Source organism: Rhinolophus hipposideros (assembly GCF_964194185.1).
Source record: "Rhinolophus hipposideros genome assembly, chromosome: 24".
Classification (NCBI taxonomy): Eukaryota; Metazoa; Chordata; class Mammalia; order Chiroptera; family Rhinolophidae; genus Rhinolophus; species Rhinolophus hipposideros.
The window spans coordinates 25024365-25043808 of record NC_138070.1 but is presented as its reverse complement, the minus strand read 5'-3'; the positions used below and the strand labels follow the sequence as shown (position 1 = coordinate 25043808).

The window sequence follows — 19444 nt, the reverse complement described above, 5'->3', positions numbered from 1 at the left end:
ATTTGAAGGCCTAATTGGTTTTATTAAGTGATTCATGAATCACACAGCATCCCATCTAGCAAATGGAAGGTGTACATTATGGAAGGTTTTTACAGACAGAAATAGGGTGGGACAAGAAAGTTAAGAGTGGATTATTTCAGGGAGATGGTCTTATCAGGCAGATTATCTCATTAGTGCTGACCAGGAAATTCCAGGCTGATTAGTTAAAATTCCACTCCTATAAGAGGCTGAAACTAAAATTAGGTTATGTAGAAATTCTTGGTGAGGCTTAGCAAAAGTTACCCCTTTTAGGTCTGTTGTTTCTTTTTAATATGATGAATTAATTGAGTTAAAAAATTGGAAAAGTAGACAACATGCATGAACAGATGAAGAAATTGAAAGGAGAAATAAAATTTGTAAGAAAAAGTTCAATGAAGATGTTAGAAATAAAATAGCACAATATCAGAAGTAAAGAATTCCTGCAACGGGCTATTCAGTAGACTCAATACAGCCGAGGAAAGAATTAGTGAACTTGAAGATTGAGCAACAAAAATTACTCACACTGAAACATGAAGAGATATATCAATAATAGTGATAAACCAGCACACAGCCTCCAAGAGCTGCTGCCAAACTTTAAACAACTGGTGGGTGGTGTTAATAGCACCTCTTTCTTTCCACCAATTTCCACTGCTTCTATCAACAGAAGTCTGACTCAATGTGATCCCATAGCCGTGTCTCCAAACTCACGTCATATGAAGGAAATGAACTATTGACAGCATGCTTTTTCATGCTTTTCTCTACTCCAGAGGAGCCCAGCCTCAGACCCAGAAATCCTAGTTTTATCCTAAAACTAGGGCCAAGTAGAGTAGGCCTCCTGTGCAGCTTTTAACTCTTGGTGACCCTGCTTTCTCCAGCTGACCCAGAATCTTCAGCCAGCTCATAGAGGGACTCTCTATAGATTTTTGTCCATGAGGCAGAAAGAGGCCCAGAAAAGGCAATTCCTTTTTTCCTTCATTCAGGAACATTTTAGTATGTATCTATTATGTGGCAAACCTGCTGCTAGGTCTTGGGAATACAACAGTGACCAAACCAGACATGGACCCTGCTTTCAAGGAACTTAGAGTTTAATGGGGGAGACAAACATCAAACATAGTTACAAGAATGATAAATACATCTATTGAAACCCAGCATGCCATGGTGCATGTAATACAGTGGTCCAAGACAGACAGGCAGGGAAGAAGTAGATGGAGGCTAGGGCCCCTCTGCCACCCAATCCCCCCCAAAGTTCCGGGTGTATGCCAGGTAGATATCTCACCACGTCCATCTCCGCAGCTTGGCTACCCTCTGGATGGAAGATACAGATCAAGGCTTTCGACTATCCCTCCTTGATCTCTTTTCTGTGCCCATATCCTATAAATTCTCCTCAGTTACCCATCTGTTTCCTACTGTAACTATGATTGATATAGACTCTTTATGAAAAGACTATTTACAGAAGTGGGCATGGTTAAAGAAACAAAAACAACAAAAAAAGGAAAGTTGGGGCATCCAGATTTTAGCAACAGCAAGAAATCATCATCCTTAGGCCTAAGTCGACAGGGGAAGGAAAACACCTTACCACAGCCTGGCTGAGAGCTGGAGCTGTGAAGGAGAAAACACTCGACAGAAGCTTCATCATGGAAAGACCCAGCCAGTGTCAGAGTCTCAGAGTAGGAAGGGAATAGAAAGAACAAGTACTTCCCTCTCCGGCCCCCCACCATCTGTGTGTGTGTGTGTGTGTGTGTGTGTGTGTGTGTGTGTGTTTCCTCCTCCAATCTTCCACTGGTTAAATCCAACCTGAAGCCAAACCCAACCACCACTTACGGGAACAAGTCAACAGAAGTCAGCCTTCTGGGGATACAGGACCAAAAACAGGCTAATTTAGAGAGCCAAACAGAAAATAACCAGCCAGTCACAGCTCACTGTCAAGAATACTTTAAGAAGAGAGCAGATAGCTTTTAAAATTTATTACAAAGAGTATATATTATTTTGGTAGTAAGATTTTTTTTAGTAGGGCAGAGAGCCCCGAGACACATCTTGCACGTGGCAAACACACAGCCTGCACTGGTGGTTTGATATGGGTTGTTGGAGGGCCAACCTACCTGACTGGTTACATGAAAACCTCAGAGCACAATCCATTGTGAGCCAATATGGGTTGTTTCTGAGGTTCTAGAATTCCCGGAGGCTGTGACTCAGCATTGGGAACTTCTGCTCAGTTTTTCTTCACGGCTCTTGGGGGCCCCACACAAGGGTCCCCTCTTTCTTAAAATCCAGATGAAGTTTCTCTTATTAATGAGCTTTTACCTGCTTAGATCTGCCAGAGGTAAGTCCTTTACCTTGGCTAACAGGCCTCTTTAAGTTGTTACAGCCCTTGAAGAAGGAAGACCAGTATCTTAGTTACCCAAACCAATGTAACTCAGAATCAGGGAGAGCTAAACAAATTCAACTGTGAGCTGCTGCACCAGCTGATTCCTCCTAGTAATGACTTCACTCTCAGAAGAGCCCACTGGCTTGGCACAGTCCCATTCCTACTTCTTTCAGTCATTCAACACTTGGACCTGATGCTCTGTGAGATGAGAAGCTAGGTCTAGGGGTTCTGTGGAAGTCCAGTGAAGGCTTGTTCCAATGAACTGAGCTCGACATCCTATGTAGTTAATGTGGCAAGGAAAGACATAAGGAGATAGGAATGCATTGTGCCCAGAAAGCCATCTCAGAACCCAGCAGGGCTTGGGCCAGAGACCTTACATTCCTCTCCTTCACAACTATGTTCTGTCCCTCCACTTGTCTGTATTTCCTCTTTCAGGACCCCCATTCGTGGTGGGCTATGTTCCCTCTTTCCTCCTGTGGATGAGAAAGGTCGTGAGCTCAGAGATGTTGGTTAAACAATAGTGTTTTCTGTAATGTTGGTTCTCAGACATACTCTTTTTGGCTTTCTTAGATATTCAAAGATTGACTCAGAAGCGTAGATATGTAGTTACCAGAAGATAGTATGTACCAGCCACAGGGTGAAGCAGTGAGTTATAAACTATAAGAATGACTAAGAAATTAGTGTTCCTTTTTCAAGCTTCCTACCAGAGATATTGTATTAAAGCTTCTGCTAACTATTGAAGAATCAGTCAAGCAGATGTTTCTGCAACTTTTTAAAAATAAAAACCTCCTAAAAGCCTTACTAAGTCCTACCTTTCCTTTATCAATATATTCTAATCCTAGTCGTTCAGAAAGTCATAGACTGTAAGGACTGCAAATCACCCAGAATGAATATATGAATATATATATGACAAATAAGTTCACAAACTTGCCACCGTGCGCTTACATTGGCAGCACTGTACAAACAGCTCGATAAGGTTTCATAACCTTGGTGTATCAGGGTCTCACAGCTGTGCTCATGTCGATGTGTGGCGGTGTCTTGCTGAGTGGCTTTCATTATTGTTGCACGTTTTTGCGTGCCATCGTGAGAATGTCTGAGCTTGAATTAAAGCAACAAACATTAAATTTCTTGTTAAACTTGGCAAGACTGGAAGTGAAATCAGGGACATGTTAGTCCAAGTTTATGGGGATAATGCCATGAAGAAACAGCAGTGTACAAATGGATTCAACATTTTTCTGAGGGGAGAGAACGCATCACTGATGAAAAGAGGTCAATGTGGCCAGTAACGAATAGAACTGACGAAAACATTGCAAAAATGTGTCAAATTGTGCGTCAAAATTGTCAGCTAACTGTGAGGAGCATAACAGACCAAATAAAACATCGGTAGAGAAACAAGAAAATCTTAACTGAAAATCTTGGCATGAAAAAGGTGTGTGGAAAAATGGTCTCGAATGAGCTCACCGATGAACAAAAGCTAAGGAAAGTCAAAGACTGCCACAGCCTTTTAAGGATAGACGATGTTTTGGGCCATGTTATCACTGGTCATGAAACATGGGTGTATCAATATGCTCCTGAAACAAAGCATCAACGTGCATAATGGAAGTCAGCCAATTCTTGACGACCAAAAATTCTGTGAGTCCAAATCAAGAGTCAAAATGATGTGGCTAACGTTTTTTGATATCAGAGGGATTATTCATTATGAATTTGTAACAACTGGACAAACAGTTAACCAAGTTTACTATTTGGAAGTGCTGAAAAGGCTGCATGACAAAAAGTTAGACAACCTGAACTTTTCGCCAACAATTCATGGCTCTTGCATCACGACAATGCACCAGCTCACAGGGCGCTGTCTGTGAGGGAGTTTTTAGCCAGTAAACAAATAACTGTATTGGAACAGCCTCCCTATTCCCTACTCCCCTGATCTGGCCCTCAATGACTTTTTTCTTTACTCAAATATAAAGGAAATATTGACAGGAAGCCATTTTGATGACATTCAGGACATCTAGGGTAATACAGTGACAGCTCTAATAGCCGTTCCAGAAAAAGAGTTCCAGAACTGCTTTGAAGGGTGGACTAGGCTCTGGCATCGGTGCATAGCTTCCCAAGGAAAGTACTTTGAAGGTGACTGTAGTGATATTCAGCAATGAGGTATGTAGCACTTTTTCTAGGATGAGTTCGTGCACTTAGTTGTCAGACCTCGCATGCACAGGTATACATATTCATATATGTATAACTCTTATAGAACTAAAGTACTTTAGGGACTTACTCTACCTCAGCCTCGAAGATCTTGTAATTCCTCTCAGCTTGGCTAGGATTAATAACTCAGTTGTAGTTATTTGCCTTCCTTTAGGTTACTCAGTTGAATTAAAGCGTAATCATCAAATTCTGTTTGTGCTACAGTCAATGAAATTCATACTTAAGGAATATTTGTTTGACAGTTGTTGACGAGATGGATTACTGGTAGAAGAGACTGTCCAGAAGAGAATGCCCAGCTAAGACTTTTGTAATTTCCAATGTAAGGTGGGGAGGAGAGAAAACTAAAGTTAATTGAACACTTAGGCAATGGATTAGGCACTTCACATTTATCTTATTGAACACTCATGACAACTCCATGAAGTGGGTGTAAATGTTATATCACAAAGAATCTCAAATCAGAGATATACAAGCAAATAATTTTTTATCTTAAAAATTAATAGCAACCTTGCTTTGAGTCCCCAGCCCACATGGATTGGGGATTGAGTGTGGGAAAACTTGAAATTGCCAAATTAAGGTGTCTTATTCCCTTCTGATAATCTTTGTGTTCGTGAGATATTTGTCGTTTCTAGTTTAAAATTTATCCTGTCCAAAGGTAAAAATCTTCCACCCTTAATTTCAGCTACCATTACCCAGCTATTGAAAAAACTTAATTTTTCTCTCCCTCTTGTTATCTCTATTCTCTTGCCTTTCACTCACAGAGGAACTGGAGGGAGGGTTTGTGGTGAATTGCTGGTTACATGAGTGATGGTATGTTGATTTCCTGATGGCTTTGTCAGGGAGACACAGCCATTTCCCTCCAGGTGCTTTTGGTGCATGGGCAAGTGTATTTCTCCTGTGTATTTCTTAATACTGTGGATCTTTAAAGTCTTCCCTTTAATCCCAGAGGTAGACTCTGTGCGTTTCATTAACACCTCTATCTTCATTGTCTCTTTGGTAATTAACTGACTTCCTCCAACATATGTAACATCTTCATGTGCCTGATCTAGGCCCACAGGAAACATAGGAATCCAATACCATTAGCCTTACTCCATAGGAAATTAGTCTTTATTCCAGAAATGCTTTCTCTCCCCTTGACAATCTCTCTTCTGTTTCTTCTCCATCCTAGGAGCATCAGGTCTGCCTGATGACCCTCCTGGCTTGATGGATCATCAAGCTTCCATTCAGCAACTTTCAGGTGAGTACTTTTCACTTGCAAACCCTTCAGCCAGTGAGGCTTTATATGAGGCTTCTTCGGGCAAGAACACTTTAAATGAGCACGCTTCAGGTGAGCACGCTTTAGTTGGAGGTGCTTCAGGTGAGCATGGTTCCGGTGAAGCTGCTTCAGGTGATCCCAAATCGGGTGTGAGTGAACATGCTTCAGGTGAACAACCTTCAGGTGAACAGCCTTCAGGAGAACAGCCTTCGGTAGAACAGCCTTCAGATGAACAGCCTGCGGGTGAACAGCCTTCAGGTGGACAGCCTTCAGGTGAACAGCCTTCGGGTGGACAGCCTTCAGGTGAACAACCTTCGGGTGAACAGCCTTCGGGTGGACAGCCTTCGGGTGGACAGCCTTCGGGTGAACAGCCTTCGGGTGGACAGCCTTCAGGTGAACAGCCTTCAGGTGAACAGCCTTCGGGTGAACAGCCTTCGGGTGGACAGCCTTCAGGTGAACAGCCTTCAGGCGAACAGCCTTCAGGTGAACAGCCTTCGGGTGGACAGCCTTCAGGTGAACAGCCTTCAGGTGGACAGCCTTCTGCTGAACAGCCTTCAGGTGAACAGCCTTCGGGTGGACAGCCTTCTGCTGAACAGCCTTCGGGAGAACAGCCTTCAGGTGAACAAGCTTCAGGTGAACACCCTACAGGTGACCAGATCTCAGGTGACAAGTCATTGGTTGAACAGCCTTCAGGCAGTCCATCTTCAAGCACAGGTGAGCCACCTTTGGATGAGTGCCAGTCCTTAACTTGTGGTGGGAAAGAGGCAACACATCAAAACACCCAATTTTAAAGAAAGAGTGTAGAAGAAAGAATAGTTCACAAACAGCTATCCCCAAAACTCTCTTGACAATAATACCAGGAGGCAGGAGGCAAGGTTTTGTGGGGCCCTGAAGGCTAAAAAATTTGGAAGGCCCTCTTTAAGAAAAATAACAGAAATACAAAATGCCAGTAGTCCCTTGAGTTTTACTCTACATATGGAATTATGGATACAAATGGCCACAGCTCCCCTTGGAAAGGGGTTCCTGGAAGACTAACTTTCATGAGCTTCATGCTAAATCTGTTCCTTAATAAACTATGTTAGAATGCTTTGCAAACTCTGTAAAGACATATCTAGCTCTAGAACTGGTGGCTCTTTGTTCTTGTTTGTTTGAACATAGAAAGTAAAATGTGAAGAGACTGTTACATCCAGAATTAAGTTCCTAGGACAACTACAATTCTTTGGCTCTTACAAAAAAGGGGTTATTTGCAGAAGGAAAACGAGATCCAAGGTTTGATGCCTCAAGTTACTACCAGACATAAATACTTCATATTTCACCCCATTGCATAAGTAGCAGTCTTCCAAATTTCCAGGTGAGAGAAGTGAGGTTAACATCACATGGCTAGAAACTGGCAAACCTTGGATTCAGATGCAGGTCTGACTCCAAAGCCCATAGTCTTTCCACTTCTTATGCTTCCTTAACTAGGGCATTGGCAGTGGAGATCGTAAAAGAGGAAATATGGAAGCATTTCAAAGAGAATGCCCTTGTGAAAGGCCCTCTGTGACCTTATTGAAGGCCAATTTGAAACTGGAGAATGATATAGACTCTTTATGGGGTTTGCAACATTAGAGCATTTTAACAAAGCTTATTCATCAAATTTTACTTTGTGCTTTTGGGTAAGAATATGGCGAGGAGTGCAAAAGGGCGCCAGTCATGTAATAAGTTCTTTGCTCCTATTGAGTTAGACAGGGCAGAAGGGCATCTCATTATAAATGTCCAGGAAGTCAGCACATGGGGTTATGAATTGGAGTAAAAGTCAGCATTAGAAAGATAAATCTGGTAGTGGTTACCAGAGGGTAAGGAGAGGTGGGGGGTAGAAGAGGAGGGTAAGGGGGATCAAATATATGGTGATGGAAGGAGAACTGATACTGTAAACACACAATGGGATTTATAGATGATGTAATACAGAATTGTACACCTGAAATCTATGTAATTTTACTAACAAATGTCACGCCAATAAATTTTTAAAAAAAGATAAATTTTGGATTCATCAATGAAGATCATAGTTGAAGCAGTAAGAATGGAGGAATTTCCTCTGTTATGGGAGAAAGAATATGCTCTATTCGACACAGGGCCTTCAGGTCCCCAAGAAGAACCAATAAATGCAATGTGTTACATCCAGCCTACTTGTTGCCCATCATCCCTCCCCAGATATGTGACTCAAGACTACACACCTGATCCACAAAGGAATTTCATCAGGCTTTATTAAATTTTCAGACCCAGTATTAAATTGCCACACATGCTCTTATATGAATGATCAAGGAAAATGTCTTCGTGGAGAGGGAATTTGTGCCACTCAGAAGTCCCAGCAGTGCATGTTAAAAAAGATCTTTGAAGGTATGTGGGGACTTCATGAGGCAATCTTTGCCAGAGAATACATCAACTGAGTACTAATGGGGAGCAGTGTGGTGGGGGACAGGGGCCTGAGCAGGGATCAAGCTGTGGTTCCCAGAAACTTGGAGATTCAGGAGAACTTACTTTACCCTTTCAAAATTAAGAATGGAATTCCAGCTATTGATGGAGAGGTAGAGCCCCTTCCCAGCAGGCCTATGATATCTTAAAAAGAGGCAGGGAGACTGGCTGTCTCTTCCTATTAAAGAAATATGAATTGCCCTTTGAGCCATTGAGACATTTACTATAAGCTCTGGACTGTGTCTAGCTTGTTCATGGCTATGTATTCCTAGCACTTAGCACCATGTCCAGTACATGGGAGGGAGGCATTTAAGTAAATACTGAATACATGAATAAACAATTGTCTGTCTGTGTCCACAGATTGCCAGACCTGAGTATATACTCACGCCTCTTTACCCTCCTACTCACTCCTCATCCCCCAAATAAGGGATTTTGGTTACTTCCATCCCATGAACCACACTGCCTGAATTCCCTTGTGGTTTTTCTGGTCCCTTATTAGAGGAAGTGGGCATCTGATGGGGAAAAGCGCCCAGATGAGGCAGATGGAAAGGGACAGGGAGGAAGAATATATAAATTGGAGGTCTTGGTAGTGCCTGCATGGGGACGCTGGGGACCATGGGATGAAGGCTAAGGTTGGAGGACAAAACCTGCTGCTCACTACAGTCTGTCCCTGCTTCTTTCAGGTGGAAAACTCCAATTCATGGTTCAGGGGTGTGAGAACATGTGTCCATCTATGAACCTCTTCTCCCATGGAACCAGGATGCAAATTGTATGCTGTCGGAATCAACCTTTCTGCAACAAGATCTAGAAGCCTGTGCCTTTGCTACCAGTTCTGACTGAGGCAGCAAAAATCCTCCATCAACCTCCTGGGCTCAATTTATATTTCGTTTCTTTACAGGTCAACAACTAGTCAATCGCATGTCCTCTGAGTGTCAGATGAGGTGCTCAGATATCTTCCCTCTCCTATCCATGCCATCCCCCATACTTCTCTGTCCTCTGTCTTCCCTGTTCCCCAAACCCATCTCTCAACATTCTTTTCTTTTCAAATAAATTCCACATGGTTAAAGAATATAGACTCCAGACACACTTCTTTTCCTGTCAGCCAGTTGCAGGATCAGCCTGAGTGTCCTTCCACTCTACACATTAAAGTGGTGCACGCTTAAACCATTCCATATTCATCAAAGTGAAGGGGTTCTCAGGGCAGAGATCACAAGAAGGAATACAAAGTAGGCATTAACCTTTGATGAGCTTAAACAATACTAAGGGTCCTTCTCTCTGACTCCCCACTTTTCCATCCCTATAGAAATCTCATTCCCTTGTACTTATCATGGGGTCCAAAACTCACCCTTTCTTTGGCTCTTGAGACTTTTACTCTTAACATAATTATAATAATAAAATTACTCCTTTAAAAATTTATTTGCTATATAAATATATAGTAGGTCATAATGCTTCAATCTTTTTCACATACACGATGTTATTGGATCTTCTCAGCATAGAGGGGCAGGTGGAAATACTATAATAGTCCCTCTCGTCTTGCACTAGTGGTATATTCTTCAGAGTGTTTCACCTCCATTGCTGGCTTTGAAGTTAGAAAAAGAGGACTATGAGCCACGGGACATGGGCAATCCATAGGAGCTGGGAAAGGCAAGGCAATGCCTCCAGAAAAGACAAGGCCGGCCAATACTTTTATCTCAACCCACTGAGACATGTCAGATTTATGATTCACAGAAGTGTCTGATAATAATTTTGTGTTGTTTTAAGACACCCAGTTTGTGGTAATTTGTTACAGCAGCAATAAACAACAAACAACTAGATAGAAATTTAGCAAAAATACAGAACTCAAAACACCATAAACCGAAAAGATCTAATCAACCTTTATACAACACCCTACCTAACAACAGATCATACATTCTTTTCAAATGGCCATAGAAAATATACAATAGACCACATCATGGGCCATAAACATACTTAACAATAAAAGAATTGAAAAGGAATCTTGAGAAAGGAATTTTATGTATACAACCCAATTAGGGAACATATTGGATAATAACCCAACAAGGACTAATCATGTTAATTCAGGTGGAAGCTGAAGTGGCTATGAAAAAAAATGGCCCTCGATAAGCGCTGCTGGGGAACAGGAAATTTACTTACGAAACATTTACTGTCCTCCTGGCCTCTGGAAATTTTTTGATGGTAATTGTAATTTACACCATTCTGTTCTTACAGTCTTGCCCCGATTCAATCTTAAGAGTTACAGTTCCCAATTGCACAACTAGAAAGAATGAGATTAATAATGAATGATACTTGAGTGCTTCCAATGGGAAGTAGATGGACCATGTTAAATAATAATAACACCAGTAAACGGGAACCCATCTCATGGTCAGATTGTGAAAACCAAAGACGTGTATGGTTGTGTCCTCAAACTATAACTAAATGTTATACTGGCTGCAAAATAAAGTGAGACAGATAGCAAAACTTGAACCATGATAGCTTGCAGGTTAGAAATGATCCAGAGTGTTTATTTTCTTAATGAATGCCTATAAGCTAACTACCTCCTATTTACCTTTTGAGAAAAATTAGGCCTTGACTTCCATTCAATGTTACGGTCTTGCCCCATCCCCAATGGTCCACCATTTCAAATAGCCAACACCAACACTTCCTAGGAATGAGCTTTGCTAGCACCATGGACCACATTATCCAACCAAGAGGTTGGTCATTAACGCATCTTTCAGATTGATTTATGACCAAAAGGGGTAATTGTGGATGAAAAAGGGGCCACATACTAAACCTGATAAGCTCAGGGGAAGACTGCACAGTGGGCCTTACAAACTCAGACTGAAAGTAACCACATAGGATGGTCTGAACATAAAAATTCCTAACTAAAAAGGGGTCATGGCGAGGAGTCATGTACTAGGCTTGTAGCTTCCTTGACGTACGTCAGTCTTTAAATGACACATCTATTTTTTCTTTTCTTTTTTTTTTTTTTTTTTTGCATCTAAGATATCAGACCTTTGAAATGTCAAAGCAATCTCCTTTTCCAAACCCTTCAGGGCACAACCATGGCACTACAGCATTGAGAGCACAGAACCCCGCATTGGTATCTTGTTCCCCACATACCATCTCTATGTACTATAAATGTTAATTATTAACTGTTTTGTACCCAGCAATGTAAAAAAAGTGTAAATCTCTCCGTTTTACTTTTTATCGATTCCCAGAGATTTTCCTGCTTTGCTTTCTCCTGCCCCCTTAATCTACCACCAATGGATTTCATGTAAACCTCCTTATGTCTCCTCCTTTTATTCTAATGTATAAAAAGCTGCAAAACTGCCATCCTCTGAAGCATTTTCTCAATCCATTGAGATTTTGCTTCCCAGCAATTGTCATCAGTTTGGCTCAAATAAACTCATAAAAATCCTCAATCAATCAATCAACAAATCAAAGAACTGAAATCATATAGATTGTGTTAACCAAACACAATGGAATCAAATTAGAAATCAGTAACAGAAAGATAACAGGAAAATATCCAAATACATAGAAATTAAAGAACATATTTCTGAATAATCCATAGATCAAAGAAAACGTAGCAAAGGAAATAAAAACTATATTGAACTGAATGAGAAGGAAAATGCAACATATCAAAATTTGTGGGAAACAGCTAATGCAGTGACGAGAGGGAAATTTATAGCAGTAAATGCACACTTCAAAAAAATTGAGCTTAAAAAAAAAATTGAGCTTATAGAAAAGGCTCAAATCAATTAAGTTCCATCCTCAAGAACCCAAAAAATGAAAAGCAAAATAAACCCAAAGTAAGCAGAAGAAAGTAAGTAATAAAGATAAAAGCAGAAATCAATAAAACTGAAAACAGAAAAATAGAGAAAATCAATAAAACAAAGAGCTGGTTCTTTGAAAAGATCAATTAAAACTGACAAACCTCTAACAAGACTGACAAAGAAAGAAGATACAAATTACTGGTATCTAAATGAAGTGGAATATCACTAGAGACCAGGAAGATATCAAAAAGATACTAAGGGAATAAAACAAAAAACTCTACACACAAAAACTTGACAACTTTGTTAAATGAACCAATTCCTTGAAAAAACCAAACTACCACAACTTGCTCATTATGAAATGGATAATTTAAAGAGCTTTATAACTATTAAGGATATTGAATTTATAATCTAACAATTCCCCCCAAAAGAAATCTCCAGGTCATGATGGTTTTACTGGAAAAGTCTACCAAATATTTAAAGAAAAATTAACACCAATTCTACAGAATCTCATCCAGAAAACAGAAGCAGAGGGAACACTTCTCTTTTTAAGAAACTAATGTTACTCTAATACCAAAACCAGACAAAGACAGTACCAAAAAAAAAAGAAATAAAGAAAAGAAACTATAGACCACTATCTCTTGTGAATATAGGAAAAAAAATCCTGAACAAAATATTATCAAATAGAATTCAGAAATATGTAAAAAGAATTATACACTATGATCATGAGGTTTATTCTGTAGGTGCAAATATGGCTCAATATTTGAAAATCAATGTAATCCATCATATTCGCAGGCTAAAGAAAAAAGTGGCATTATCATATTAATTCATACAGAAAAAAACATTTAGCAAAATTCAACAACTATTCATGTTAAACTCAGAAAAAGAGAGAGTTTACTCAACTTCAAAAAAAAGAAAACAAAAACCTATAGATAACATTATCCTTAATGATAAAAGACTGGATGATTTCCCTTTAAGATTGGGAACAATCTTATTCAACATAATGCTGGAAGTTCCAGTCAGTGCAGTAAGGGAAGAAAAGGAAGTAAGAGGCATAAAGATCAGAAAGGAAGAAATACAACTGTCTCTATTTGCAGATGACATGATGCTCCATGTAGAATTTCAAGGAATCTACAAAACCACTTTTAGAAGTAATTAGTGAGTTCAGCAAAGTCATAGAATATCAACATACAAAATCAATCGTACTTCTACACTAGCAATGAACACTTAAACACCCAAACTAAAAATACATGTAATTTCCAATGGCTAAAAAAAAGAAATACTGGGGGTGCCGGAAAAATGCATACAAGTGGACACTTTGGTCAACATTGCTCAAACAGTCGTTCGCCGTAATCAGAAGTGTCTGGGAGCTGTTGGTAACCACTTTGAGCACCTCTTGTAATTGCAGAAGTCAAATGTGACTTATATTCATCTTTTGTTATCGGTATATATTGAGTATTACAATTTTAATAGTTTTTTCCTTTCTTAAAATGTGTATATATTTTTTTGGCACCCTCTGTATTTAGATATAAATCTAACAAAATATGCATAGACCGTATAAGCTGAAAACTACACACCGCTGATGAAAGAAATCAAAGATCTTTTTTAAAATGGAGAGAACTACTGTGTTCATGAATTGGGAGATTCACCATAGGAAATATGTCTCAGTCTCTCTAAATTCATAGACCAGGTTTATTAGAATTTGAATCAAAAGCCCAGCAACAAGGAGTGACTTCAGCAAGATGATGGACAAGGTAACTCCAGGCGCTCTTTTCCCCATAGAAACATTAAAAACGAAAAAAAAAATAGACTGGTTAAAATTATTTAATAGGGGCTCTGGAAAACAATCAAAAGTCTACAACGAACAAGTGAACATCCAATTAAGAAAAAAACCACATTACACATGGTAGGAAATTTCATGGCATTTTTACTCATCCTTGCTCCATTCCTTTTCCCACATGGTACAGTGAGGAGGCGGCAGTGGTCCAGCTGCCAATACACTGCCTCCAACCTGATTTGCAACGTTCTACCCTGTATGGGGGCTGCCTGAAGAACTGCTCTGTTTCAGTCAACTCCAGAGCTCAGGTAAAGCAAAGCAGAATAGCTCAGACCTTAGGCTTGAAAAAACCATAAGCAGCAGTGGGCACCGCCTATGAAAGCTGCAGGGAAACCACAGACTAACAGACACCTGGGCAAGAGATTATGGGTAGGTGGAGAGAATGTAAAATAGTGCAGCGGCTGTGGCAAACAATATAATGGTTTCTCAAAAAAATTAAAAATAGAATCACTATATGACTCAGTAATTCCACTTCTAGGAATATAACCAAAAGAACTGAAAGCAGAGACTCAAAATAGATACTTGCACACCCATGTTCATAGCAGCATTAGTCACAACAGCCAACAGGTAGAAGCAATACAAATGTCCATCACAGGATAAATGAACCAGACACCAAAGGACAAGAATTGTATGATTCTACTTATATGAGGGACTGGAAGTATTCAAATTCATAGAAACAGAAAGTAGAATGGCAGGTGCCAGAGGCTGGGGGGAAGGATAAATAGGGAGTTACTGTTTAATAGGTACAGAGCTTCAGTTTGGGAAGATGAAAAAGTTCTGGAGATGGATGGTTATGATGATGGCACAACGTGAATGTATTGACTATTCCTGAACTGGACACTTAAAAATGGTTAAAATGATCAATTTTATTTCTATCACAATTAAAAATAAACCCAACAAGATATTCTATAGATACAGAGATTATTATTCTGAAATCGATATGAAAAGGCAAAGGACTAGAACAGCTAAAACAATTTTGAAAAAGACAAACTGGAAGGAAATCAGTCTACCCACATTTGTACCGCATAGGTATAATAATCACGACTATACAGGATTATTGGAGAGACGGATTGTACATCGATGGAACCAAACAGAGAACCTAGGAACAAACCTACAAACACACCCAAATGATTTTTTACCAAAGTGCAAAAGCAATTCAATGAAGAAAAAATAACCTTTTCAACAAATGGCAGTGAAATAACAGGATAGTCAGAGGCAAAAAAATTAAACTCAATGTAAGAATCATACCTTATACAAAAATTAACTCAAAATACATCACAGTCTTATATGTAAAAAGAAAGAACATAAAACTTTCAGACATAACACAGGAGAGAAAAAAAACCATTGAGATCTAGGCCTAGACAAAGGATTATTAGACTAATAGACACCAAAAACATTATCCAAAGGAGGAAAAATTAATAATTGGACTTCATCAAAATAAAAAACTTTTGCTGTTTTTAGACCTGTAAAAGAGGATAAAAAGGCAAGCTACTTAATATATGGTGATGGAAAGAGAACTGACTCTGGGTGGTGAACACACAATGAGATGTAGATAATTACAGAATTGTACACCTGAAATCTATGTAACTTTCCTAACAATTGTCACCCCAATCAACTTTAATTTTTTAAAAGACAAGCTACCGAATAGGAAAATATATTTGCAAACCACATATTTGACAAAGAACTAGTATTTAGAATATATAAAGAACTTCCAAAACTTAATATTAAAAAATCCAATCAGGTGAACACATAATGTGAGATACAGATGATGTATTACAGAATTATACACCTGAAATCTATGTAACTTTACTAACAATTGTCACCCCAATAAACTTTAATTAAAAAAAAATCCAATCAGAACATGAATGAAAGACATGAAGCAATATTTCACCAAAAAAACACAGATGGAAAATAAGCACATGAAACGATGCTCAGCTTTTCACAAAGATGGCACTGAAAGCGAAGAAGGAAGCCCCTGCCCCTCTCAAAGCCAAAGCCAAAGCAAAGTTTTGATGACAAAGAAAGCAGTGCTGAAAGGCGTCCACGGCCACAAAAAGATCCAAACATCACCCATCTCCTAAAGGCCCACGACACTGCGAGTCCAAAGGCAGCCCAAATACCCTCGGAAGAGCGCCCCCTGGAGAAACAAGCTTGACCACTCCACCACCAAGTTCCCCTAACGGCCCAGTCAGCCACCAAGACAGAAGACAATACACGTGTGTCATTGTGGATATCAAAGCCAACAAGCACCAGATCAAACAGGCTGTGAAGAAGCTCTGTGACATTGGCGTGGCCAACGTCATTACCCTGATCAGCGGGCTAATCCTAAATATAAAAATTTTTCACTAAGAAAACAAATGTTCAACATCATTAGCCACCAGATTAGCCCCTAGCCACTGGAATTTAAAATCACACCTATCAAAGCACCACACACCTATCAAACAGAATGACTAAAATAAAAAAATAGTGACGCCACCAAATGCTGATGAGGATGTGAAGAAACTGGATTTCTTACATAGTGATGGCTGAAATATACAAATGGTATAGCCACTCTGGAAAAGTTTGGAAGTTTCTTCAAAAATCAAACATGCAGCTATCATGTGACCCAGCAGTTGCACTCCTCAGCATTTATCCCAGAGAAATGAAGACTACGTTCACACAAAGTGAACACAAAGTGCATACACAAGTGTTTACAGCAACTTTATTCATTAAGAGCCAAAAAAGAAATAACCCAGATGTCCTTCAACAGGTGAAAGGTTGAACAAACGTGGTACATCAATACTCTGGAATACTAAAGAGCCATTAAAGGGCCATTAAACTTGATATATGGTAACAACCTTGGTGAATCTCCAGAGAATTATGTTGAATGAAAAAAGCAATACCAAAAGGTTAAAATATTGATTCCATTTATATAACATCACTATAATGAAAAAATTATAGAAATGGAGAATAGATTAGAGGCTGCTAGAGAATGGGAGAGAAGTTGAGCATAGCTATAAAAGGGCAACATGAAGGATTCCTGTGGTGATGGAATATTCTATGTTGATCATATCAATACTCGTATTCTGGTTATGATACTGTTTTACAAGGTGTCACCACTGGGAGAAACTGGGTAAAGATACACAGGATCCCTCTGTATTATTTCTTACACCGGTATGTGAATTGACAATTTTCTTAAAAACATTTGTAAAGACATTATTTACACACACACACACACACACACACATTAAAATACACAACAGTACATAAACTAGAAAAGTGTAAGGTCCCCTTGATTGTACAGAAAGAGTACAAAGGATTAACTTCAGCCTTTGATTATATGTATATGGTAAATTCTAGAGAACCCCCCCCCAATATAAGTTATAGTTCAAACTAGGAGAGGAGGAGTAAATAAAATTATTTTTAAAGAAAATACCAAGAAAGACAACAGAGAACAAAAGAATATAAATCCAGTGGGACCAACATAAGATGGTAAAAATAAATCCAAACATATTGGGAATTATACTGAGTATAAATAGAATAAGTGCTCCAGTGAAAAGACAAAGACTGTCAGACTAGATTTAAAAAATAATTAAAAGAGCTACATTTTCCATATGATTTAGGAAAATTAAAAGGATAAAAAAGATGCCATGCAAAGAAAGCCTGTGATGCTGTGTTTCTTTCTTATTTTTTAAAATTAGCATCAAAAACAAAAACAAAAAAGAAAGCTTGTAGAGCTGTATTAATTAATAGGCAAAAGCATTACAATATTTATAAAGAGGGTCACTGCTAAATAAATAAATGGTTTAATTCACTGAAAAGAGATAACAACTTTACACCTGTATGCAACCTAAGGATATAGCCCTAAAATACATAAAGCAAAATTAACAGAAGCACGAAGAGAAATACATAAATCTATAATCTGGGTGGATTTTTACTTCTTCAGTAATTCATTGCCTAAGCAGTAAGGTGATAGAAAATGTAAACATGATTACCCGAGTGGATTCCAGATATATACCTAGAGGCGGTACCCAGTACCTGTACACACCGCATTCTTTTTAAGCACACATAGAATACTTAAGCACACATGGAGGATTCTGAACCACCAAGCAAGACTCTACAAATTTCAAAATACTGAAACCATACAAAGCATGCTTCAGGACAATATTATTAAACTAAAATCAAGTTTAAAATATTCATAAAACTACTACCACCCAGCAATTCTAATCTAGGGTATATACCCAAGACAACGGAAAAGTATAGACACACAAAAATATGTACAATAATGCCCACAGCCACCTTTTCCATAATAGCCAAAAAGCAGAAACCCAGATGTCCATCAACTGATGAACACATAAAAAATATAGTATACACATACAATGGAATATTATTCAACCATAAACAGGACTGTTGATACATACCACAACATAAATGAACCTTGAAAACATTAAGTAAAAGAAGCAAGACACAAAAGGCCACGTTATACAATTCTATTTTTATTCCGTGTCCAGAACAAGCAAATCCATTCAGACAGAAAGTAGTTTAGTGTTTCCTAGGGCTGAGGGAGGGGGAAAAATGGGGAGTCACTACTAACGGGTAAAACGTTTCCTTCTGGAGTGATGTGAATGTTCTGGAATTAGATAGTGGTGCTGGGTGCAACTTTGTGAACACACTAAAATCCACTGAAGGGCACACTTTAAAGAGGAAATTCTATGGTATATAAATTATTTCAATAAATGTTTTTAAGTAAAAACAATTCCCAAAGGTTTGGAAATTCAGAAACGTAATTCTAAATAATCCATGGGTCAAAAAAATAAATCATAAATTTGAAAAATATTTGAGCCAGGTAACAAAAACATAACACATGAACATTTGTGGTACGAAGTGGTACTTAGTGGGAAATTTATGATTTTAAATGCTTATATGCAGCACATATAATTGGAACAGGATTAGTATCCTGACTATGTCTTTACAAGAAATACAGAAGATAGAGGAAACATATGAAACTGTACCACAGTGATACAATCAGCAAATTCAGACGAAAGAAAATTATAGGATAAACCAGCTGGATTCTTTTACTAATAAACTGCAAGAGGGAAAAATCAGAGAGAGGGTGAAGGCAGGAACTTACAGACCAAAAGCAACTTAAAAGACATCAGTCAATTGCTAATGTGGACTTGGATTCTGATTCAAAACAATGTAAAAAGTAAGAAAATCTAAACACTGAACGGATATCAATGAAGAACAGTAGGAAAAGGATAATCTTTCCAATAACCAGTACTAAATCAGATATCCATATGGAAGTGAAAATGAAACGATCTCTCAGATTATCCACAAAAAAATTTTCAAGTGTATTGTAGATCTGTGAAAGCCAAAACTTTTAGAATAAACAAGAAAATGTTCATGATCTTGAAGTAGGAAATGAGTCCTTAAATAAGAAACAAAAACTTAGTCATAGGAAGATCTTAATTGGGCTACATTAAAATCACAAACTTCCATGAAGTGTGAACCAATAAGCCACAGAATGGGAAAGTAGGCATGTAACACTAAATACTGACAAAGAATTAGTATGCTGAACA

At 38.7% G+C, this 19444-nt stretch overlaps 1 protein-coding gene across 1 annotated transcript; it reads left to right on the top strand.

The window, feature by feature from the left end:
* Positions 1-2289: 2289 nt before the first annotated feature.
* On the top strand, positions 2290-9090 carry ACRV1 (acrosomal vesicle protein 1; the record flags this gene model as incomplete). Its single annotated transcript, XM_081037118.1, has 4 exons — positions 2290-2338; positions 5745-6464; positions 8088-8207; positions 8966-9090. 4 exons carry the CDS (start codon positions 2290-2292, stop codon positions 9088-9090), a joined length of 1014 nt encoding a protein of 337 aa, XP_080893244.1.
* Positions 9091-19444: the final 10354 nt, after the last annotated feature.